At 40.0% G+C, this 24,943-nt stretch overlaps 1 protein-coding gene across 3 annotated transcripts; it reads left to right on the top strand.

The window, feature by feature from the left end:
• Positions 1-1,383: 1,383 nt before the first annotated feature.
• zfyve26 (zinc finger, FYVE domain containing 26) lies at positions 1,384-24,028 on the top strand. Of its 3 annotated transcripts, none has more exons than XM_063497518.1 (43): positions 1,384-1,479; positions 2,799-3,085; positions 3,184-3,259; positions 3,503-3,589; positions 3,687-3,836; positions 3,957-4,278; positions 5,750-5,874; positions 6,068-6,232; positions 6,355-6,443; positions 6,541-6,692; positions 6,813-7,019; positions 7,356-7,955; positions 8,120-8,284; positions 8,435-8,586; positions 8,929-9,172; positions 9,371-9,634; positions 9,734-9,853; positions 9,943-10,113; positions 10,248-10,481; positions 10,662-10,767; positions 10,984-11,828; positions 12,114-12,313; positions 12,610-12,714; positions 12,863-12,985; positions 13,422-13,598; positions 14,385-14,634; positions 14,916-15,011; positions 15,100-15,287; positions 15,550-15,686; positions 15,802-15,830; positions 16,007-16,146; positions 16,390-16,610; positions 17,369-17,516; positions 17,620-17,829; positions 18,824-19,039; positions 19,543-19,740; positions 20,240-20,320; positions 20,428-20,555; positions 20,714-20,873; positions 21,157-21,216; positions 21,523-21,705; positions 21,823-21,873; positions 22,128-24,028. In XM_063497518.1, exons 2-43 carry the CDS (start codon positions 2,895-2,897, stop codon positions 22,329-22,331), a joined length of 7,770 nt encoding a protein of 2,589 aa, XP_063353588.1. In that variant the 5' UTR covers positions 1,384-1,479; positions 2,799-2,894; the 3' UTR covers positions 22,332-24,028. The 3 variants fall into 3 exon arrangements, with proteins under 3 accessions (XP_063353588.1, XP_063353589.1, XP_063353587.1); XM_063497519.1 differs by having other exon boundaries at positions 16,004-16,146; positions 18,857-19,039; XM_063497517.1 differs by having other exon boundaries at positions 16,004-16,146.
• Positions 24,029-24,943: the final 915 nt, after the last annotated feature.

Genomic DNA, 24,943 nt, shown 5'->3' with positions numbered 1-24,943 from the left:
TTCTTTCTTTGCTGTGCACCCACAGATGCCGATTAATATATACAATAGAAATAGAACATATAAATACAAATAGTACAAATAAATAGCTGAAGACAGAAAATGAGACAAAATATGGAGATTTGAAACAGATGTGTGCCAAAGAACTATAGCTTAATATGCTGGCTTAATATATAAGATGACCAGACGTGCAAAAAAATAATTATTACTGTTCAAAATGGGTCAGCTGTTCAAGAGTCTGATGGCAGTGGGGAAGAAGGAGTTAGTGAGTCTGGATGTTCTGGATTTCACACTTCTAAACCTTCGTCTTGAGTGCAGAAGTGTGAACAGTCCATGTTGGGGGGGTGTGGGGTCTTTGAAGATGAAGGCAGCTCTCCTCTGGACTGCAATGGTAGATGCTCTGCAGAGAGGGCAGCGGAGTTCTGATGATCTTCTCCGCGGTTGTTATCACTCTCTGCAGGCGTTTGCGGTCCACAGCAGTAGTGCTGCCGTACCATGCACTGATGCAGCTGGTCAGGGTGCTCTCCACAATGCAGCTGTAGAACCTGCTGAAGATCTTGGCCGACATACCAAATTTCCTCAGCCTCCTCAGGAAATGCAGCCGCTGCTGAGCCTTCTTGACCAGCTGTGTGGTGTTCAGTGTCCAGGTAAGTACAGACACTATGTGAGTTTCAGTCAGAGTGACGGTCTGTGGGAAGAACCTGTACAGATGTTTGATTTGTAGTGGTCTGTACCAGAGAGTGTGAAGGCACTAAAACAGGTTTTGTCCAGGGTGTGATGACATCTCTGTCATCATCTCTGCTGTGTCTTTTTGATCAGTAAATCTATATTGGATACAATAATCAAGCACTTCATTTAGAATAATAATCATACCATCCTGATTTTGAAATTTGAACGTTAGAAGGCTAATTATTAGAAATGGAGAAAACAAAAAATCCTGGATTTTGGGTGGGAGGACATGGAGGGGGTTGGTGCGACAAAGGAGGATGCTATGGATAAGAGTGAGATGAAGGCAGATGCTCTGCTGTGGTGACCCCTAAAGGGATTAACTGAAAGAAGAAATCATCAAAAGTTTTTCCAGTCACTCAGGCTTTTGCTTGACCGCAGTGTTTTATGGCCCAAATCACAGCATCATATTATATGTTAAAAGCTTTTTGATAGTTCACACAAGTGCTACGATTTGAAGTGGATTATTTCTTTAAAAAAAAAAAGCCTAAATATTGAGAACATGATTGGTTTAGAAATATTATTCCAAGTCAAATACCTCCCCTATAACTCCCCCCCTCCCCCCTTTTTTCCGTAACGCCCTCTTCGAACCAACCTTTGCCCAACCGGAGTAGGAGAGTCAGCTGATTTGATCACATGACTCTTGTTATGCAGCCTGTATGCATCCTGTATGCAGCTAGCATAACAGGCCGAGAGAAAGTCCTAGGTAGGAGTAACTTGCACCCAGTTTGAACAAAAAACGGCTCAAAGAAATGAGTAAGTAACTTTTCTGAATTTATTTCTTCATAATTAATGTGAGTGCAACGATACGTTCCTGCCAACTGTTACGGAAGTTATCCGACATTTTTAAGCTACATCCAATCACATTGATTTCTAACGAAAGCTAATGCTAACTAGTGGGATAACTGTCAAAGAAGAAAACACTTTTGTAAAGCGAAGTTATAGTTTTCACTTTGGACGGGAAACATTTCACTCTCTACAGCGAATAAGATGTACAGCTTATTCAAATACAGTTTGTAGCTTTTCATACATTTGGTATAAATTCTACTTTTGGGTTGAGTCAGTGAAGAACATATAAATTCACTTTCGGTAATAATGTGATAAGTAGACTACTATTGAAAATAAATGTGTAAGCGCCCCATAAATGTTTAAGACTTATTTCGAGACCCACAACAAACTTTCTTTTTATCTCTTGCTTGTGTCCTGCCATCCATGATCTGCTATGTAAGAGTTGGTACAGTTCTCACTTCTCCTTTCATACCGTTTAAATGTATGTAAAATGTATAAGTTCCGGGCTTAGGGGAGGTCTTCCAAGCTCTGTTTTTTCTACTCAGGTGTGCTTTTTCTGCATTAGAGTGTGTTATTAGTGTGTTTGGGATCATTGTGATGCTGAAAAATGAAGCTGCTGCTTATCAGATGGTATGGTGGCTGAAAATCTAATGATACTTTTCTGCATTAATAATGGCTTTGCATTAACTGAATTAACCACTGGCTTTCTAGCAGTAGCTGCAGCTGCAGCGTGTTTTACAGATGGCTGTAGCCACTCACTTTTGTAACTCCCCCCAGGCGTTCTCTGTAGCATTACACATTTTAAAACAGAAATATCACATTTGGATTCATCACTCCACCAGACCTGATGCCACTCAATTTCAGTCCAGTCCATGTGTAATTTGGCATACCTCAGCCTTTTCGCTCTGTTTCACTTCCTTAAGAATGGCTTCTTGATGGCCACTTTTGTGAAGTGGCTTTATAACCAAACAAACACTGAAACATTCTTGTAAAAATATTCAGGTACAAAGACTGGACTGAAAATGAGTGACAAAGCAGCCAAAAAACCCCACTAGAAAACCTTCAAAAAATGTGGAGAACTATTCCTCAAGACCACGTTAAAAATGACAAGAAATTCTGCCTCCTTGGGAGCAAAATATGAAGAAATACAGAAGAGTGTTGTCCCAATGCTTTTGCAGCTGTTTTAAAAGAGAACAGTCGATGTGGGTTTTTGGACTAACGTAACAAATAGTCTGTTACTATTAATATTTATGAAAAACCTAAATAAATATCATCGTGTGTTTCAGGTAAAGAAAGCTCAAGGGTGCTCCTTGGCTACCTGGTAGTGAGGTTGGGTCTTCAGGTGTGACTGCTGAGCAGAAAGCGTCACTGGGAAAGTGACCATGCATCCCTTTGGCTGTGAAGCCGAGACGTCGCTTCAGGATCTATTTGAGTACTTCAAGAGGTGCCTGCAGCATGGAGAGTGGGAGCTGGCGAGGGCCTGTGTGCCACAGCTGGTTAACTCTGAGGGAGGACTTTCCGAAAATTTACGGGACATAATCAAGGCTATTGTCAGCCATCCTTACAGCTTAAAGTGAGTCAGAAGTAAATTATAATAAGAAATAAAGGCTATGAAGACATTTTGTATTTGAGCTTCTTTAAATGATTGAGTGCCAATAATGTTTTTTGTAGATGGGAGTCAGTAGGGAGTCCACATAGACTGGCTTGGTTTTGGCTGCAGGTCTTGGAGAAATGGACAGAAGAACAGGTAACTGTCACAGAAGATCGATATATAATAAAAGTGAAAAAATTTTAAATTTCTGTTGTTATTATTTTATTATTGACATATTTTTTAAAACTAATATTGAACATTAAAAAATACCTTTTTGCTCTTGCAAAAAAAGAGATAATATTTTGTTGTGTAAATAATGTAAAAAGGCGTTTAAAACATCACAGCTGAACAGTATGAGAGCAGAAAAACACCTATATAAAACTTTTTCTTTAACTTTAGGTTTCTCCTAATGTCAGAAGAGAGCTGGAGTTTTTGTTACTTCTGGAGGAACTGGGGTCAGAGGGCATACCCAAGACTGTTCTCAAGGTTAATTTGCTTTTTATTGCCAACTAGAGTCGAGCTTACATTTGACAATAAAAACTTTTTGCTATTCTGTAATTATATGACCACAATCTTTCTGTAGGAGTTGCAACATGCTTTCTTGGATAAACAGTCTGAGCAAAAGGTGGTGGAGAGTTCAAGAACAACTGCTGCTACTGTTGAGTCTTGTTTGTTAACCCTGTTGGAGAAAAAAAAGCCAAGACTCGCTCAATCTTTAGCACATTTCTTACAGGTAAAGTCAAATATATCGTTACCATGTATGACTAAAAGTACTTGAAAAATGTCATATCAGTGTAATTATCATATTTTAAAAAAAATCATTTCGGTTTTCCTAATTTCATCCATTGACCAGGCATGCACAGAGGACCATACTTTACAGAATGCATTCATCCAGCACTTGATAAGGAAACTGAGAAGGCCAGAGAATGTGGAGGAGTGGGTGGAGGAGATATACGCTGTGTTGGCTGTGATGCCATGGAGCTCCCGTAGAAGCGATGGGCAGTTGGAGGCACTTTGTGAAGCACTGTGGGCAGCCAGAGTGGGGCCCCTGAAAGAGGAGAGGATCCTCAGCTCCTTGCTTCGCCCTCAATGTGACGCACTTGTCTCGACATACTGCTCTACTGCTCTCAGGCTGCAGAGAGATCATCTGCTGAGGAGCTCACCTCACACACAAGGTAGTCCATTTAAGGAAATTTACATTATTCTGCCAACCATTCCATGTCCTATAAACCTTATTCTAGCTTAAAAGGTTGATTCTGTTCATCTGGACGTAGCATTTTAAGTGGAAGAAACGGTTCATCACGCATCCAAGTGACTTCTTCAGTCTCAGCTGACTCCAGGTTTCCCCAATCTTATAAACAGTACATTTGCACAATAACTGAAACTAGCCCACTGAAAGAACAATTGGCTGTGAGGTCAGTTCCTTAATCATTAATATGCAAATTGTCATGACCATTGATCAACAACCACTGATCAAAGCCCACTGATCAATGGCCATGAGTACCATTCACAGAGAGTTGGGGACTGCTGCAATCACAGCATTGTAAGATGGCGAAAGATGTACCCTCCTCGATTCAGAGGTGTCCTTTCCCTTTTCATGTAAATGGCCTCCTTGACTCCGCGCTCAAACCAGCATTCCTTCCTGTCCAGGATGTGTACATCCTCATCATTGAAAAAGAAACCACTGGCCTCTAGGTGTAAATAGACCGTGGAGTCCTGGCCTGATGAATTAGCGCTTCTGTGTGCCATCCGCTTCGCCAGAGGTTGTTTGGTTTCCCCGATGTATAAATCATGGCAATCCTTCTGGCACTTAACAGTGGGCACTGTATTACTCTGTGTCGGGGGACCCAATCCTTGGGGTGGACCATTTTTTGGCGCAGCATGTTTTGGGGGTTTAAAAGCCATGGAGACGCAGTGTTTAGAAAAGATGCTTCTCAACTGTTTTGATACTCCTGATACATAGAGGATCACTAAGGGTTGATATTGAGCATGCATCAAAACTTATTCTAGCTTGATCCTTAGGATCAGTATGATGGCCAGTCAATCCAAAAAACCCTACTGGTTTTAGCTAGAATATGTGGTTAGACTTTAAGCAGTTTCCTTGTTGGTTAGTTTGACAAATTGCTTTGAAGCACAAGCACATGTTCCTATAAGTCAATTCCCCCATGAGCTGTTTTTGTGGTACTTTGACATTTTGTTTTATAGTTTTGATACTGATGATATATTTATAGTTTAAAAACCAGACATCCTCTGCTTTATTGTGCTCAAAGAGAAATGCTAGCATCACCTCTTTCCTCTTTCAGTCACACTTCTGCATCTGTGGGTGTAAAGCTGTGGCAGATTTAACTGGCTCTGAAGAAGATTTCCTCTTTTCTTTTTGTTTTGTTTTTGTTGGTTTCTGTTTTGACTATTGTGATTTAGATTTTATTATTACTTAAAATAGGGTTGGTGTTTTGTTTTTAATCGTTTTTGTCTTTTACATTGGCTGTATTTCAACCGACTAAATCTAATCAAAAATATTTTACTAAAGTCTATAAAAGTCAGGATTGTGTGGATTTCTTTTATTTTTATTTTTTATGTTTTGCTTAAAAAATTCATTTTCGTTCTGTTATGAATTCAATTGCTATTTTTATATTCCCCTGTTAGTTGAGCTGCCTGAAGCAGAGCAACTTACCATCAGTTTATGTTGCCACAAAGACCGTCCATCCATTTGGAAGACTATCTACTTTGAGTGCCTTAGTAGTGGAAAGCACTTCCTGGAGCAAGTCTTGGTACGTAAATAACTGGAAACTGGTAATACTAGTTTAGTAACCAGATATAAATTCCTCCAAGATATAATAAAAAGTGCACAGAGTGTTGCTTCGTGGTATTTTTTTTATAATGCATACTGTATCTTGATGGTCTAGTAAACCAACAGCATGAGATAAAATGGAGTAATGTAATAAAGCTGGGTTCTTCCTGTAGGTTACTGCACTTGACCTGATTAAACACGAGGAATTCAGTCAGCTGAAAAACTTGCTGCAGCTGGAGTTCCACCCCTTGTCCCGTCTGCTGCTGCTGCTGGGATGGACTCAGTGTCGCAGTCTGAGCTCGGCTCAAAAGCTGCTCAGCATCCTTCACAAAGAGCAGGTCACAGCCAGAATCATTTAGCTCTCCAGACATCTACATGCACCTCAACCTCTAAAGACATTTTCCATCTTTTTAATATTTGGAGGTAGTGCTTTACTGATACTCTCTTTTCACCTTTTCAGGCAGCAGCCAATGACTCAGTTCTACAAGAGTTTTCTAATCTTTTGTCAACTCAGCTTGGAATACTTGAATGGTGTAAAAATAACAATCCGTAAGCACTGGCTTTCTCTAGATTTAAGTCTTGCTGTCATTTAATTCTTATCTAGTTACTCTTTAGCTTTTAATATATTTGTGTTTTGTGTCTCTAGAGGGATTTCCATGGAGGCATTGTTGGCACAGCTTCACACTCTGGACAACCACTCAGCCCTCTATATCCTGCATTCTCTGACTCCTTTGGCTCAGTTTGAAGAACGCAGGATATTAGATCTATTACAGCAACTGCCAAATTTACCAGAAGCAGGTTTGCGTTATGCATTTTTTTGTTCAAATGAGTAAAAAATAATGAATTTGATGCTGCATAGTATTTACATTTAAAGGTGTCTGTGGTTCTTTTATTTGTGTGTATGTGTGTTTCTTGCAGAGGGTGCTGGGGCAGTTGGCACTCTCAGCCCTGTTGTACAAAGAAACATAGTTTTGTTCCAGGGGTTCTGTGCCATGAAGTATGCCATCTATGCACTCTGTGTGAATGCACATAAATACTCAAACTGCACCAAGTGTGATCCCATGCAGCAGTACCAGCCCTCTGATGCAGAAAAGGACCAAAATAAAACCTCAGCTTCCCCAGAAGGTAACAAGGCCGTCTTTCTTTTATAAAGTGAAGCTTTACTTTGATAATAGATGATAGAAAAGTCTTCTCTCTTGTTTTCTCATTACAGTCTTTTGGCAAAAACGTACACATTTTTTTCTGCATCACTCTCATTACAGTTTACAAACCAAGTTTTAATGGCAAATTTCTTCTAGAAGTACAGAAATATAGACAGGAAGCACAGGGAAAGACCAGGAAATTGCATTAAAGGTCAAGCTGGGACTCAGAACAAGGACTTCCACTCCTACGTATTAAAGCCATCAAGGTTGTTTACCGTTTACTAATGTTTTCACTTTTTTTGGTTGTGTTGTTTTTCAGATTGCCATTTGGTGTTTCAACACTACCTGTCTGAGTGTCAGCTCTATCTGGAGGCAGTGCCGGCCATGTTCCGCTTGGAGCTCTTGGAAAATATCTTTTCTCTCCTCTTTCTGTCCACCAGTGACTTTGCTCAGCAGAGTCAAAAAGATGCAAACTCAAATCAGAATGTAGGGAATGACACTTGCTTTCCAAATACAGGAAACAAAAATACAGATTCAGAAAACAAAGGACAGATGGATAACACTGAGGAGAGAAAAAAGGGGAATCAAAGGCTATGTTCAAGTCCAACAGCAGCCCACTCTAGTCACCTGGACCTCGGACACTTTGTCCAGGGCTGCAAGGGGTTTCTGGTTGATGTGAGTGGCATGGAGGGGTTTTTAAAGCTGTTGAAGGAAGGACTGGAGGGAATGTGTGTGGTGGGTCAGCAGGATGGACGGGAGGAAGGAAGAGCATTGCCTCGAGAAGCAGAGGCAGCAGCAACTTTGGGCTGCTCGGTGACTGCTGAGTCATTTGGGTCACGCTTGCAGAGGTTGACCAAACGCACTGCGGAGGCTCAGTGGAGGCTGCAGATTATTACCAGCAACCAGAGCACTGGAAATGGTGAGCTAGCAATTTATTTTCTTTATTCTTCTGTATGTTTAAGTAACATATTTGACTGGGAACTGACATATGTACTGTACCCAGTACATATGACTATGTTAATACTTAGGTAATTGTTCATCATAAATTCTTGAAGCTTTGATGTTACATTGTTTTAACCGCAGGTTCAGAAAGTCCTCTTACAACGTCAACAGTAGGCTGTACTGTCACTCCTCTGGGACCCCGCAAGAGCTCGAGCCTGAGGAGGCGAAGGAAACCAGGAAGGCATAGCATAGAGAGACACTCCTCCACAGAAAAACACAATGGAGAGGTCAGCACAAGCACATCAGGTAAGGAAAAACATCTGGCTCTTCTTTACATATGTAAATACTCCTTAAAGTCTTAAAGCTGTAGGAGAAATGTATTTTTGTTTGACTGCCTCTGTCTTCAAAGTCATTTTTCTGTTGTTGTTTTATTATCATTTATTAATACTTTGTCAGATGGTGGAGGAGGAATGACAACAGGCTCTGTGGAATTGGAGTTTTGTCCATGTGGAGGTCCCCACAGTTGGCTGGTTCCTGCCATGTTGTCCCCTCCAGAGTCTCTGCTAATGTCCTGCATCCGACGAGGAAACTTCATGGAAGCTCATCAGGTCTCTAATAAAATTTGGATGCAACAGTCTGCTTATTTGTTTGAACAAAGCTAAAAAAAGTCATTTTCCTCTTTATTGTTAGAGCAGTTATCTCACTTCAAATTATTGACATTATATTATTATTAACTCCAACCTCACTCATACTAATTATATGATTACAAGCATCATTTATAACACATTAGAAGTTCACTTTTGTGTTGGTCATTAGCCATGTTTACACTTTACCAGAACTACAGTTAATAACTTTTTTGATTAACCTGATTTTTTTTTTTATCTCTGGCGACGTTTGTAAGTATTGTCAGAGTTTTTTCCATCCAGTTAAAAACATTTGCTTCTTGACAGGTGTCTGTGGTTTTTGATCTGGAAGCGTCTGCCTGTTGTGGCGAGCTGGTCTTCATGGAGCGCTACAAAGAAGTCCTGGTGGAGTTGGCACAGGTGGAGCAAAAGATGGAGAGTCAATCCATGTCTTCGTCCTCATCCTCATCAGAGGGCTTGGGGACAGCAGCTGGGTCAGGGACAGGGAGGAGTCGGCTGGGCAGTAGCGGCCGATCGACACTGCAGGCCATTGGAAGTGCTGCTGCTGCAGGTTTGACTCTTTGTTCTAAAGTTTTCTCCCCATTTTGCTTTTCAGTTCGAGTGTGCATTTTAACTTGGTATACCTGTTTGCAGTAGTTTGGCCTCTTTTTATATTGGTTTTAGAAGAGATTAGTATAGCAAAGCACAGCAAAGACTTACAGGCATCTGTGCACCATGACAACTGACTCATGCATATGTTTTTCTTCAGGAGTGGCTTTCTACTCCATCTCAGACATAGCAGACCGTCTCCTCAGCACCCCTGCTCACAAACTGCCCTCACTGGAGGAAGGCTACTGGCTAAGTCACTACTCTTCAGATGCCTCTGGCCTTCTTTACACATTGCTGGAGGAGCTCAGTCCAGCAGCCATGGCTGCTTTTGACCTGGCGTGTTGCCACTGTCAGCTCTGGAAGACGTCTCGACAGCTGCTGGACACAGCTGAACGCAGACTCAACAGCAGCCTGGAGGGTCGAGGTATGAAGCCCAAATTTCTATCTGGAAGAATTAATTTTGACATGGTGATGGGAACGAGAGCAAATGGTGTCTTGTGTTTATCCCTGTCTGCTTCCCCAGGAGTAATAGTTGACCTTAAAGTGCCTCATTCTGAGGGGATCTGTGGATTTCCCATGGTATTACAACAGATCAACAAAATCCTAAATCATTCAACCGCCGGTAAAAGTTCTATAAAAACAGGTGAATGCACATTTTTAAACACTTGAGTTAACTGAATGAATTGAGTTTGCAGAATAGTGTCTTTGTTACTGATTCACTCTTCTTCGTAGAAGCTGTTGGGGAAGACCAGGTGTTTGCCAGCCCATTTGGTTGCTGCATCCAGGAAGTACTGCTCTGTTGCTATCCAACGCTGAGTGAAGAATTTATTTCTGCTCGGTTTAGTCTGGTGCAGCGTTTGGAAAACACTTTGCACAATCTGAGTGCTGCTACAGATGGCACAGGTTGGCACAGTTAACATATGCTACATTTGATCAAACAGTTTAATTTAAATATTTAACTTAAAACCCCCTCTGTTTTTGAAAAAGCTAAACAAGTATTCTCCTGTTTTGTGTTTTCTCATTTTAACTTATAATAGAGGGCAGTGTGGGGAGCGCTCTACTGGCACTTCTGGTGGAGCAGGCCAGTCTGAAGCAGTCAGAACTAGATGTTCATCCGGTGCGCTCCAGCATGAAGCAGCTACTTCGTTCTCTTGATAGCCTCTGTCCCTTCGAGCCAGATAGAGACCTTAGCAGACCAGATTATGTGCGCAGTTTCTTTGATTACATCAACACACTAGCATCTGTGTTAGTGCGTAGCCTCAGTTCAGAAGGTAAAATGAAGACTTTACATCTCAGTCATAACTACTTGATACTCACTTCCACCACCTGTTATCTCTGATTCTTAGAGTGATGTTTACAGCTTTTAAGTCCTGTCTAAATTGTGAATGTAGAGTGTTTCTCTTCTACTCCCTGGTCTTGCTCTGATTTGCATCTCTTGCTGTTTCTAATAGACCAGAACACTGAAGTGAAGCTTGGAAACCCACTGCTAGTGTTGCTTCAAGCCCCATTTCAACTTCTCTCTTACCTGCTGTTTGACCGACAAGTATCTCCTGACAAGTATGCATAGTTGTTATATATATATATATATATATATATATATATATATATATATATATATATATATATATATATATATATATATATATATATATATATATATATATATATATATATATATATATATATATATATATATCCAGTAGCTTAAAACTACAGAAATAGTTTATGTTTAGCAGCAACATGCTGACTTTTTATACCTTGTTATGTTTCCAGAGTACTGTCCTTGCTGGAACAGGAAGGGCTGCGACTAAGCATCCAAAAAGTGATTGTTCAGCGATGCTGTGAGGCTCTTCCTCTGTGGATCTCCTGTCCAGATGATGGAAAAGAGTCAGATGAGGGCAAGAAAGAAGATGGTGTGTTTGGTGTTACTGCGTTGTCTAACCTACTCCAATGCCATGCTCAGGATCACATGACAGTCCTGGGACTTGCCGAGTCTCAGTCTGATGTGAGCTCTGAGTCCGATGCCTCAGTGGAGGATCATTCTTCTACACCCACACACCTCTCCACATCTCCACCCTCGTCTTCATCATCCTCTTCTTCTTCCTCCTTGAATTCTTTTCTTCTCACACCATCGGCTCTGTCTTTCCTTAAGTCTCGCTCCCCTTTACTGGCCACACTGACATGTTTAAGCGCCTGTAAAGGAGAAACTGCCCGGACACAATCTTCTGGATGGTCTGGATATTTCCGCAGCGGACGTAAAGAAGTTGTCTTAGATGGTGAGCAGATTTCTCGTGAAGCTGATAACCTCCTGAGGGAGTTCCCTATTCTCCAGGCTTACCTTCACACCATGGCTGAACCAGTGCTGGGCATGTCATTAAGCGAGAATGAGGAAAGCTCCGTTGGATTTGGGGCAGTTGTCTGCGGGAAACCACTCATCAGTCTCCTGCTGTCTGGGCCGCAAGAACTTGTTGCTCAGGGTGTTGCTGCTGACGCCTTCCAGAAGGCTCTTGCCTCCAGAGACCTGAGCCGAGCCCTCAGTCTGCTGGAGCTCTATGGGCAGAGTTGTAGCCAGGAGGGGGCGCTAAGAGACCGCTTGCTTGCATGTGGTGCTTTAGAAGGTAAGGAACTAATTTTCTGTTTTTTTTTTTTAAAATATTTGTAGAGAAAGTTTGTGACTATTGCTCACACAAAACTAAACATTTTAAGTTACTAGTGATGCCTCTTGAAAAGTTAGATTTTTATGCATCAACAGAATACGAAGACAATAAAAATTTTTATTAAATACTTGAGGTCAAATGTAGTAATCGCAACCATGTAGCATAAAAATCTTAAAATTAAAAATATACTAATTTAATGTACCATTTGTTTCAACTTTAACTAAAATGCTTGTTGTTTTTGCTCAGATGGAGATGAAGGTATAGGTCATCTGTTCCGAGTACAGGATCCTAATCTGCGAGCCCGTGTTGCCCTCCAGGCTCTGGAGCGGTGGCCACTGTTGGCCTGCCTGGAGCTGCTCGAGTTTTGCCTTAATGACCCGAGCACAGAGATCTCACTGAAAACAGATCTAGAGCTCAAGAAGAAAGAACTGGACCTTTACCACCAGGTAGTGCAGAATTTAGTTACTTTTTTTTTTTTTTTTGTTATTGGGAAATAAATCTATATTCTAACAAAGTAGTTGCAGAAATACAGTTTAGACATGTGCTAGTAGACTTTCTTATAGAAGGCTTCTGCAACTGCAAATCAGTATTTGGTAGTTTAGTGACTCCAATTCTTAATGGAGTGATATTATGACTTGAGTTCAGCATGGTGTACATGTATTATATAATATACCACTCAGACACTTTATTTGACTTTCCATTCTATCCTGCCAACTGTTTGTGGTCCTCTTCCTTGTCACAGATGTTGAATTTACAGCCTTCATTGCCCTGGGGCACTTGGCAGGAGCTGAGAAATGAATCCAAGACAAACTCTGAGTCGGTGTTATCTATGATACTCGAGGCAAAGGTAGGTGCAGCTTAGTTAGAACAATTTATTGACAGGACATTAGACAGGAAATTACTATTACCAAAACTTAACACAGACCTTATTCTCCATAATAATCAGTTGTTTATGTATATTCTTATCATTATAATTGGTTTTTATGTTTTTGCAGGAATTTCATCTTTGTGCACAGTGGACAGAGCTGTATCCTGTATCAGATCAGCTGAGACTGCAGCTGCAAACTGAGCATTTGCTTCATCTACTGGAAAAGGAACAGACAAATGAGGCTTTTCAGGTCCAGATTGTTCAACTTCTTGGAAATTTAGATTGAAGTCCATTTTGAGATGTATAAACATTTGTTAGAGTGTGGTCATGTATCATTAAATTTATCCTTGAACTGGTATAACTCAGCTCTGTTCAAACACACAAAGTTTTCTTTCCAGAAAACTCTTTATGTAATACTAACTTAAAATCAGCATCATATACTTGTGTCTGTGGTGTACTCTTCTTTTGCATGGGAAAAAACTAATTAGCTTTGCAATTTTTTTTCTACATAACATAAAGTAGACAAAGTATATGATTTTTTTAAGGTCTTCTAAGATCTTAGAAGATTTTTTTTTAACATTTCAGAACATTTTCAGAACTCATTTACCCTCTCAAACCTTTTTCCTCTTTTACTATGTGTTCTTCTGTCCTTGTAATATCCTTTGTCCCTCCCTTGGTTTGTTTAGTTACTCGACGGGCTCTCAGATTTTGCAGCTGGTCTGGATGTTTGTGAGCGTGCCCTCGATCGTCGCCCTGGACTGGATGCATGCCACTTCCTGGCAGACTACCTCACCCTGCATTTCCAGAGGCAGGTGTCTCCTGCACGTCGCCGATACATCCACGCGCTTCATCTGGGCTCTAAGGTTTGTGATTGGGAAGTTTGCACTAGTATGTTAACATAAAGATGATAAATAAATGATAAACAGCATTAGTAATTAGTAGACTTGAGGTGCATAATGACCATTGGACAATCATAACTTGGGTAAAATCTTCTAAAAAACATCTTTTGGATGTGTTGTTTAATTTCAAAAATATCTTTTAAGTAATATTGTATCCACATAGTGTGATTCAATTCATAATCAGAAAACAATAATAATAATGATTGTAATACTGCACATTGTCTTTGTGTCAATTGCAATTTCCCCTCAGCTGTTTGTAAATTTCCCTTCTTACAATAGAGACTTACACAAGTCTGCGTAATTCTGTAAACCTTAGTTTGTTGAAAATACTTTTGCAACTTTTCAATTCTAAAATTGTAATATTTTCACAGGAAACCATAAGCTCTTTCAATTAATGAGAAAAATATCTTAATATGTAGAGAATATTCCTCTAATACAAAGTAATCCAGTTATAAAGATGGTCCTGTTTTCCAAATCTGAATTTTTTCTGTAAATGAGCAGATGATGTCTGCATGTGATTGGTGTTCTGTGTCAGGGTGGGTTTTTTTTTAATTAATTAATTAATTTTTTTTGCGAAACACTGAAAATGTTTTAAACCTGTTTATTAATAATCACAATAATGTTACTATTGCCAGGTTTGAATGAATCTGGCCCCAAATTTTAGTTTTGCACTGTTTAAGTTGTTCTGCATTGTTCTCCAATTGAGTTGCTTCCTATCTTTGGGTTCATTAAATGTGTATTCTCCCCCAGGTGTTGCTGACTCTGCCTCCAGCTGCCAGGCAGGACTACTTCCCCTTGCTGTCAGATCCACTGCTCATGCTCGAGCAGCTGTTGATGAATCTGAAGGTAGACTGGGCTGATGTGGCGGTGCGGACCCTGCGGAGCTTGTTGGTTGGCCAGGAGGCTGGCTTCAGCGCTGAGGACATTGATACGCTTCTAGCAGACTACGCCTGCAAGGCTCTTGACTTCTCCTGCGCCCCCAGAGAGAGGGCTCGATCTGGTCAGTGCTAATCTTACAGCATACGGTTGCCAAGTAGACAAACATATCAGAGATGGGCAGCCACTTGAGTTAAATGTTTGTGCAAAGGTTTAATAAACTGCTGAAAACTAAACTGAATTGTTGTGAGACTCGGTGGAATTGATGGAGAAATACAGTTCTAGTTTATGTATTCTTGTCTTGGTTATGTACTCCTGTAATAAATATTTCACTTGTTAGATGGGTAAAGAACCATCCACCTTACCAACTGGTCGTGTCTAAACATATAACACTTTATTTTCCAGATTCTGTAATCAGTCTTCAGGAAGCGCTAATACAGTGTCCTGCTCAAGACAGCTCGCTCTCTTCCAGTCGAGTTGAATCGCCAGCACCCTCCAGAAGTGAGATATTTGGATATGTTTAATGATGATATTGCTGTAGTGTAGTTTTTTGTTTTTTAATCATTGTGAGTGTTTCTTTTAATTACAGGCAGTACCCCTACACACACAGCCTCGGGAAGCAGCACAGACAGAGAGAAGGATCGTGGTTCAGCAGGGAAAAAACGTCACTCACCTGCAAAGTTCCAGCCTCCAGATCAACCCCCAGCCCGCAAAGATTGGGTCCCAGATACCCAGCAGCATGTGTGCATGGTTTGCAAGCGTGAGAGGTTTACCATGGTGAGTGATGCAGTTACCAATGAAAGAGAGTTACCTGCTCAAGTTCAAGTGTATTACTTTATTTATTCTTTTTTTTTTTTTTTTGTCATCCTGACTTTTCCATTTCACACTCCATTTCTTTGATGTGAAGAATAATTGGCCTCTGTATGACATTTTTATGGAGAAAACATGACTGTTAATGTTGGATCTCCTCGACAGATTACAAAAATACAGTTTTCATGTATGCTCAGCTGGGATTTTTCCTTTGCTTTTCTGGTTTTAGTTCAACAGACGTCATCATTGTCGGAGATGTGGCCGTCTTGTTTGTAATGCGTGTTCGGAAAAGAAGATGCCTGTTGACGGTTGTCCAGGAGATGAAGTCAGAGTCTGTGATCAGTGTTACACCTACTTTCACCCAGAGTAAGACATTTATCAGAGCTAGTAGTTCCAAATGCATATGAATTACGGAAACCGAGTAATCAGGGAAAAGAAGGGTTTGAATATAACTAAAAAATTAATTTGTCTCTATTTGCAGTACTGATGATGAGCTGGAACCTGCTGAAGGTAAATTAAATAATTTTATGTTGTGTTTTGGTGCTTTCTTTTGGGTTTTTTCAATGTTAGAGTTTTACAATATGTTGAATTTGCTAAAACGGTGGAGAGCCACTTACATGCAGCCATTCTTAAATGCGTAATTAATGTAGACTATAATGATGACGTATTCTCTTCTTTTTTAGCAGTGGATGGTAGCCCTGTGGTCACAGAGCAGTTTCCCCTCGATGGGATGCTGCATCTGCCTGAAGTGGTCCATCGACAGTTCCTCCTCAGCACAAACCCTGCACAGAACCAGCATCTGCGGAACGAGTTCTACTATGAACAGGTTTGGATTTGTATAGTCACCTTCCATCCCAGTGCGCAGGTTACCTTTACATGTTAGTCATTAGCAGCTTATTGAGGGTAACTTTGTTTTTATAGAGCAAAAGATTTATATTGAGCTAGTGCCTAAATTTAGCTGACAATTTTGTGTGATTTCTGTCTTTGTCTACTTTAATAGCTTTCAGTTAGTGGAATTAACCAAGTCAGTATTTTAAAAGTAATAATGCTCTTTCCCTAAAACACATAGGCTCCCAGTGCATACCTCTGCGTGGCCATTTTATCTCTGCACAGTGACCAAACCGCCTGTGGTCATCAGCTCATCAGCCACTGCCGCTCCTTGTCTCGTAAACTGACCAATCCAGAGGTGGATGCCTGCCTGCTCACTGACATCATGCGGCGGCTGTTGTTCAGTGCCAAGTTGATGTTTGTTAAAGTAGGCCGCAGCCATGACCTTGCCTTATGTGACAGGTAAGATGAAACCCTGGGTAAGTTAGATTAACCAGCAGTTGAAAATTGCATGTTATTATGCACACTGTGCAATCATTAGGGTGATGAGAAAGAGCGTGAGATATTGTGCAAAATGTAGATGAGTGTATGTATGTATGTATGTATGTATGTAGGTTAGCTTTCAGATTAATAAGAAACCGAATGTAGATGCAGCAAAGTCAGAAAACAAAGAACTCATGACTAGTGGTTAGGGCATGTTTGGGCAGAATAACCACAGCTCAACCAGAGACATGCAAAGAAAATGATAAAACCTATAAAGCTGATACAGCTAACAGACCAACCAGCTAATGCAGAGCAGCATATTAACACACAGATACATAACAGCATAGTAAGTGAATTATATATGTACAGCATATGTATACATGTGTCCATGTGCTCTGTGCATTTTTCTTTTTTTCTTTTTTCTTTTTTTTACTTTTAATCACCCATTTCAAAACAGTGAGATCAGTTGCTATAGCGCCATTGTTGGCATCATAAAAGACACCTGGCCAATGACTTGTGTTTGCTCTGAAAATATTGAGTAATACAGGCACATTTGTTTGGATTTAAGATGATTCGCTGTCATTAAATGAGGACAGATGAGGTCACAGGAAGTATGCTGAAGTAGTTTACGGTTACCAGCACTCAGTGGATAGCCCTTTATTTCACCAGACTAATACAAGATACCGGTATTATGAAAGCAGGTGTCTGACTGTGCTTCCTATTCTCTTTTTCAACAGTTACATCAGTAAAGTGGATGTGCTTAAAATTCTGGTGACAGCCAATTACAAATATGTTCCCTCTCTGGATGACATTTTGGAGACCTCTGCTGTCACACGGCTCCGCAATCAGCTCCTAGAAGCAGAACACTACCAGCTAGCTGTGGAGGTTAGAGGCTGTTCTTTAAATTAAAGTTTAATTTAAAAAAAATGACAAGTTGCAGAGAATTAAATCACAAAGCATTTGTCATCTCTTCTTGTTTGGTTGCTAGGTGTCAACCAAGAGTGGTCTTGACCCTGGTGGTGTGTGGCAGGCATGGGGAATGGCATCTCTGAAGGCAGGAAATCTTTCAGGGGCACGGGAGAAGTTTACTCGCTGCCTGAAGCCCCCAGTGGACCGCAACCAGCTCAACTCGGGTCCCTTATTATTACAGGAGATTGTCCAGCACCTAGAAACCATGGTGCGGCCCTCTCTGGCTATGGTAGGTAGCTATTTTCATGGTGGCACTAGCCTCCAGCCCACAACATATTAAAAACGGAAGAAATGGGCAGATGTATAACATGCTTCCCGTCTGCAAATAGAGTAGGTCATCGCACAACACTTCCTTCTCAAAGTTTGATATATAACAATATTAACATTTTTAACATAAGTGCATTGCTTTGCATGCATCTAAAAGGTCAAACTGTACACAAATGCAAATGCTGAAGTACAAGAAAAAATTTGTGCTGGCATTTTGTGAAGCTGTCATGGTTAAGAAAGTATAAAGTAGCAGCTACATTCTTGCAATCAGTAGTTCACACAAAGATAAACACTACTATGTGTGCCTTCCCGGTAAATGAATTTGAAAAGATCACTATCACACGCACAAATGTATTAGGATGCACCAAATGCCTGTCTGATGTAGCAATAGAATAATTGAAAACATTAAAAAAATATAGCCATAAACGTTTTCTGATAATTTCCAGTTTTTTCACTTTTTAAAATAATGCAATAAACTATAATTTTACCAACATGTATTTTTAAGAGCATACAGCAGTGTCAGGCAGAGTTTATCCTCAGACAGAAAGACTAGACTGGCTGTGCTACCTAACACCTTAGGCATCTAGCACATTTCTTGCATGCTAGACGAACCTAGTAAGTTCTGGCATGTGAAGCGCTACACGTGTCGGATTCTACTGCATGTTAGCAGTAGAATTCAACACTACACGTGTTGGGATTCTACTGCATCTAGAATCCAGACTAAAAGAAAGTAAAGACAGACCTATGTTAATGTTGAGTAATCCTAAGAAACTGTTTTCTCAGTTCAGGAACACCTTTCCTTTCCTTTTCAAACAAAAACGCAACAAAAATCTTTGTTAAATCAGAACAAACTACAAATACACAGAAGTTTGTTTGGGGGTTTTTTTTGTACCTGCTTTTATACGCAATAAATGCATAAACCTTTGTGTTGTTGTTTGTATTCTTCTATATATCAGTCTTATGGTGAAGACATATTGGCATCCCTGCAGGAGCTAGAGGACGCTCTCTGTGAGGTCAGTCCTGTGGAGCGACCGGAGGGGCTGATGCAGAACAGTGTTCTCCACCAGGAATGTCTCTACTACCTGAATACATACGGCACTCACCTGGGACTGATCAGCTTCTATATGCGTCATGATTATGTAACAGAGGCTCTGGCATACCTTCTTAAAAGGGTGAGGCCTAAATTATTAAAGGTGTCCATATCCTTTGCATGTTTGGATCAATATTAAACTATTTTTACTTTCATTTAACTGGAGAAGTCAAAGGAGTGAACAGCACAAGGTACAAGCCAAAAACAGAAATCTCAGTCCTCTTTTGTGATGCAGCTTGTGTGTGGTCAGGAGATTATCTAACTCGCCTTCGGGTATTCTTTGATACCCATCTGTTGCCAAGATCTCAGATCCTGCGGGATGTCAGGTTACCTATAATGTGTGGGCAATGAGGTCTATGTGACACTGATTTATTAGCGATGGTTCGTTTTCAATTTGGCCTACAGTCAACAAAGTACATTGAGTAATAGTACTTTGTATCATAAAGATAGACTGTTTCTTGAGTAAGCAGCATCACATGTAGTACATGACTTCACTTGCCTGAAATTATTGCTGGCTGTGTCATTGCCTCAGTTTTATCCAAGTTTGTCATTTTTTTCCCTCTTCTTTGCTGTAATGTGGATCAGGAGTGCCCAGAGGAAGTATTTCTAGAGGGTGTGTTGCAGCCCAGTCTGGAACGGGGCCATCTGAGCAAGCTCCAGGGAATACTGGAAAAGCAGGACCCCAGTCTGGAGACATGCAGCCGGTACCTCATTGCTTCCTGCCAGTTTCTTCAGCGACGGGGATACTATCACTCTCTCTACCAGTTTCAGCAGTTCATGACGGTTCGAGGACTTTTTTCCTTCATGCTCATTTTTTGGATCTCTTACAAACTACTAAAATAATAATTAGACTGAAATGATAGGTGGATGGTCTGAGACTTGACTAACTTATTATTCCAAGCGGGGGGAAAAACACCTTTATATTCCCACGTGAATGTTTCAAAATGTCATCCTAGCAGGTTAGTGATTAGGCTGAGTACTATATAATTGTCAAGTTTCCTGTTTTTTACTGATGGACCTGCAGTTCCAGTAACAGTTTACGTGCCCATCTCTCTTTCGGCTTAATCAGGGCCCTGATGAAGGTCACAAGCCGAAACGCGTTGGTCAGTCAATAAAGGAACAATTTTATTGATTTACCAATGCGTTTCGGCTTGTGACCTTCATCATGGTCATGACCTTGATGAAGGCCACAAGCCGAAACGCATTTTATTCTTTAGGATTGCAAATTGAGGTCCTCATGATTCTTGGTGGAGAAGTTTTAAAATTGTGTTTGTCTGGACAGGATCACGTGCGTGCAGCCATGACCTGTATTCGATTCTTCACACATCGAGCCAGTTCATACCTACAGCTGGGAGAAAAACAGGTATCTGTTATTTTTTTCCTCTACAGTTATGCAATAAGAAAATATTTTTAAAAAATGGTTTCCTCTTCTTACACGCGAAAGATGAACTTGAACTTTATTTTGCACAGCGTTGGTTGGTCAGAGCCAAAGAGCACCTGAGGACGTACTTGCAGGAGCAGCAAGGTCGGGGTTCTGGGAGGAGACGGTCACAGCCCAACTCTTTCAGGAAGATGATGTCATCCAGTGATGTGTCCAGGTTATTTAAGAGCTTTATGACAATTAATGAAATAGAAATCTACTTTTGACTACCAATGATTTAAAAAAAAACTCTGAAAACTTTATTTAAAATGCCTCATTATTACTATGTTTACTTCAAGCTTTTGATCTTCGCCTCTTTTTTTTTTTTTCTTTTAGGCACATGAATACGATTGAGCTCCAGCTGGAGGTAACCCGTTTTCTCCATCGCTGTGAGAATGCAGCATCCTCCAAGGCCCCGCAGACCAATCTCTCTGCACCCAGTTCACTGCCTACGCTCTTTGGAGGAAGCCCCATGAAAGTAGAAGTTGCCTGCAAGGTTGGGCTGCAGGGTTTTTTGGAAATGTATAAAGTGACAATCTTCTGATATCAATAATCTAAAAAACACTATTTAGCATATTTGAGTTACTCATTAAGCACTATATATTTAATTTAAAAAAATGTGTACAACAGTTGCCGCAGGGCGCTTAATGTGTGTGTATAAATATGTATGTAGCTAAAAATAATGCAAAATATTTTGTTAGAACTGGTTTTGTATGTTATGTATTTGTACATTGTTGTTACATAAAATCAGTACAGTGTTTTATGATGTGTTTTTGCAGGTGATGCTTGGAGGAAAAAACATAGAAGAAGGGTTTGGCATTGCTTACAGAGTCATACAGGTATGTTCATGTCTGAGATCGGAACTGCAAACACAGCAGTTTTTTGTGTGCAGAAGTCTTTGAAATATTTTGCCAACATGAGTATTGGAAGTAAGCACCAGTTGAGCTGAGATAGCACAATAATTAATTTAATTATCTTGGTGTAGACAGCCAAAAATGATGGAGGTAAGATTTCCAATGTAACTAAAATGACAAAATACAGTACAGCAGCAGCAAAAACTGAGCACAATGAAGAATTAAATTACTGATGTGATCTTTTTCTCAGTTAAAAGTTGAAAATATAGATGTTGTCTCCCTCTCCTTCAGGACTTCCAGTTGGAGGCTCAGGCTGTCTATGTGCGAGCTGGACAGTGGCTCATCCGACGCAAGCAGTACGCGTCCGTGCGGCAGCTGCTCAAATGTGTGGGCGAATCAGGCACTGCCACTAAAAACGACTGTGATGCCCTCATCCTCAACTACATCTCCTGTGCAGAGAAAGGACCAGCTGATGTGAGTGACAGAATTGCTATGGAGATGCATGTGATAGGGATATTCATTATACTAACTATACTTTAGGCACAATGTTGTACGCTTATCCTAAAGACTATTCTCTTTGATATGGTTTAGGCCAAGGAGCTGGAAAGTCTCATTCTGGAGATAAAAAGCACAGAAAGCAAGGTAGAGTAATAATTGCCTTGTTTTACCCTTCTTTGCCTTCCACTGGGATTACTTTTCTTGCCAGAGGCTGCTTTTAAAAAAAACTACCCTCACTGTGTTCCTCTGTATTTCCTTACAATCGATATTGCTTTATTTTTTCCTCTGAAGCCTGTCATTATTTGGCTTTTTCCCCTCCTTTATTAGCGTCTTTGGACCTCAGTGAGTAGAATTTTTGGGGAAGCTCCTTTCTAATTTCATCGCTGGTCTTTCTGCAGATCAAAGCCTTCCTGATGTGCAGTAAGCTAAGGCCGGCGTACCTGCTGGCAGTGAAGCTGGAGACAAGCCGGGCAGGCCCGTTGGTCCAGGATGTCCTTCAGGCCGCTGAAGGAGCACAGGACTCAGTAATGCAGAATATCTGCCGCCAGTGGCTGGCTGAACACAACAAGTCATCTCAACCGCGTCAGGGGCGCACCAGGTAAAGGCACAGTGGGCATAACAAGGGATTGCACAGAGAGCACACAGATAAGCCCCCATTAAGGACAAATTAGAGCATTCAACTTTTTGGGAAGGTGAAAGATTAACTTATGTAACTGATATACAGAGCTTATCACGTTTGCCATTTTACTAAAGAGTCCTCTTATTAGATTTTTGGCTCCAGATTTGCCTTGCTAACACTTCAGCATACACTTTTAGATGATGCATCGCATTTTGTGTAAATGTACCAGTACTTCACACTAAAACTACATATTTAGTTGGACATTATTTATATTATCAATTAATTAATATTGTACTAGACCCTTACTATCACTCTAATGTGTGTTGCTATTGAGTTGGCATGGGACAGTGGAGTCTCAATGTGGAGGAAATGCGAGTTAAACCTGGAACAGATCTGAAAAATGTGTAAAAACTGGGTTCTTTTAAAACCCTGATATCAGCTTCACTCTTTGGTTGAGTGACCTTTATGCCACTGCAAAACAAACGGATCACCACTGTGCTTTATTTCCATTCTGGAAATATTTTTGCTGGCTTTTTTTGTTCATCTGCACAGTATTTGTGAGGGAAAAACGTTACTGCATTTGAGCGGCAACCAGTATTACACAACAGAACTGCTAACTGTTGCTAATAGGTACAGTTACACCCTTGAAATATAAGCATATTCATAGTAAATCTGTATATGTTTAATATTTGTTTCCTACCTCAGCCTAAAGGGAAAATATATTGACTAGAAGGCCACTGACAAATTTATTACCTGTAGGTATCTGTGTGTAGGTGAGCTTTTTACTTATGAGGTGTCATCTGCCAAGAAGTTACATGTTTCGAAACTGTCTTGTTTTTGTAACCATAATGAAGATGTTTACGTGTTGTACATGTGAAGCACATTTTGTGGCCAGCTTTCAGTGTAAGTTTCTTTTTGATTAAAAAATAATAATAATAATAATATTACTTTGAAATATTGGAGGGCATTTTGTTTGCTTTGTTTCCAAGAATTCAGATCTCTTGTTTGTTAATGTGTTTTGGTAATAATTATCCCGAGGGCGGCAGATTGTAAGTTATGCTTTTTGCTTCGTTCTCACGGTAGATGTGAACGACAGATGTCTCAACAATTTAAATTCCTAAAGACTGACATATACAGATGAGTTGAACAATGTTTGAAAAAGGGATTGTACTGTTGCCAGATATTTTCTTTTGATATGCATTTTTTCCCTTTTGATTTCACAAATCTGCAACCTGGAGAAAGAAAAAGAGCAACTGTGATGTTCTTATAGCACCACAAACGCAATTTTTGGATAATGTGACAATCACCCAAATTGCTCAAGCTGCCTTTCATGTGTTCTTTGAAACTGTTCTGATTACATGGTGATGTGGTGAAGTGTGTCTTCATTTAGATCTGACACTGTGGTGTCTGTTTGCCTCGCTTCGCTCTGCTGCACTAGTCAGAAGACTAAAACCAGTTTCCTGTTATTGTGAGTGTGTCAAGCCAATTTAGACTTGAGATCCACTCTCATTCTCCCTAATTCTGACTGTTGTCTCATCACTGCCGCACTTTATAAATAATAATATCAAATATTTTGAAAAATTTGAAGGTATGTAATATGGTAACTGCTTTAATGATGCAGGGACTAATGGTTCAAAAATGTAAGTTGTTTTGCCATCCCTTATCAAATAAAATAAAATATGTAACACTGCACTGTACTGCTGTGCCTTTTTCTATTTTCATCATTTTAGAGTTTGGGTTATTCACTGAACAATCAATCTATTATTAAAGAAGAGGATTGTGAGATAAATAAATAATGAAAGCCACTGTTGGTTTTAGCCTTACTGGAATTATGCACTGTTTCCTGAGGCAAACATCAACATTTGTTAAAAATCATGTAAAAACAAACGTTTAACAAATATAAATTTAATAGATGATATAGAACAACATTCAGTAATTTAAGTGTAAAATGTTTCCATTATTAGGATATGTAAATATAGAAAAAACAAAGCAACTCTGTCTCAAAATACAAAAAACTAGCGCCTTATGTAAGAAAATGGAGGAGATCATATGCTGTAGCTTTTTTAGTGTCCCATGGTTTGGTGCTTCCTTTGTTGTATTTTTTTATTGACAGGGTCTGGCTGCAGGCATGCCAGTTTGCAACCCACGCAGACCCCTCCAGAGCAATGCGTTATACTTGTAGTTTGGCATTATCTTACTTTGCATTAAGAACAGGGCATCTGATGCCAGCAACTGTTGCTCCAACTGTGGAGTGTGTGCATATAGCAACATTAACAGTGCCTCCACAGATGTGAAACCTACCCATGTTTGTACAACAGATTTCTTAAATAAAATTGTGAGATAAGTCACAGTTCGCTTAAATTCCAGTGATATTATGTCCAATATATGATAAAATCGCTGTTTATTTATTCATAGTTTAATATTGAGAAACTTTATTCTAAATGTGTTAAACTGTGGTAAAAGTCTGAGGCTCTTAGATCCTCTTTTTAAACACAGTCGTGTTTGCAACAAATCAGTTATGGGATGTTTTTAAATTGTGTTTTTGTTTGAGTGTTACACAACTTTTCCACTCTCTTTGATTTTTTTTTTTGTTTT

This window comes from Pelmatolapia mariae, linkage group LG16_19 (genome assembly GCF_036321145.2).
Source record: "Pelmatolapia mariae isolate MD_Pm_ZW linkage group LG16_19, Pm_UMD_F_2, whole genome shotgun sequence".
Lineage (NCBI taxonomy): Eukaryota > Metazoa > Chordata > Actinopteri > Cichliformes > Cichlidae > Pelmatolapia > Pelmatolapia mariae.
The sequence above is the reverse complement of the archived record's forward strand: the minus strand, read 5'-3'. Positions and strand labels throughout refer to the sequence as shown.

Excerpts from the sequence above, each read along its gene's own strand:
- zfyve26 (XM_063497517.1), top strand. The coding sequence starts at position 2,895 with ATGCATCCCTTTGGCTGTGAAGCCGAGACGTCGCTTCAGGATCTATTT. Across the intron at positions 10,114-10,247 it reads TGCTGCTACAGATGGCACAG|AGGGCAGTGTGGGGAGCGCT; the intron begins GTTGGCACAGTT and ends AACTTATAATAG. Across the intron at positions 12,986-13,421 it reads AGACAAATGAGGCTTTTCAG|TTACTCGACGGGCTCTCAGA; the intron begins GTCCAGATTGTT and ends TGGTTTGTTTAG.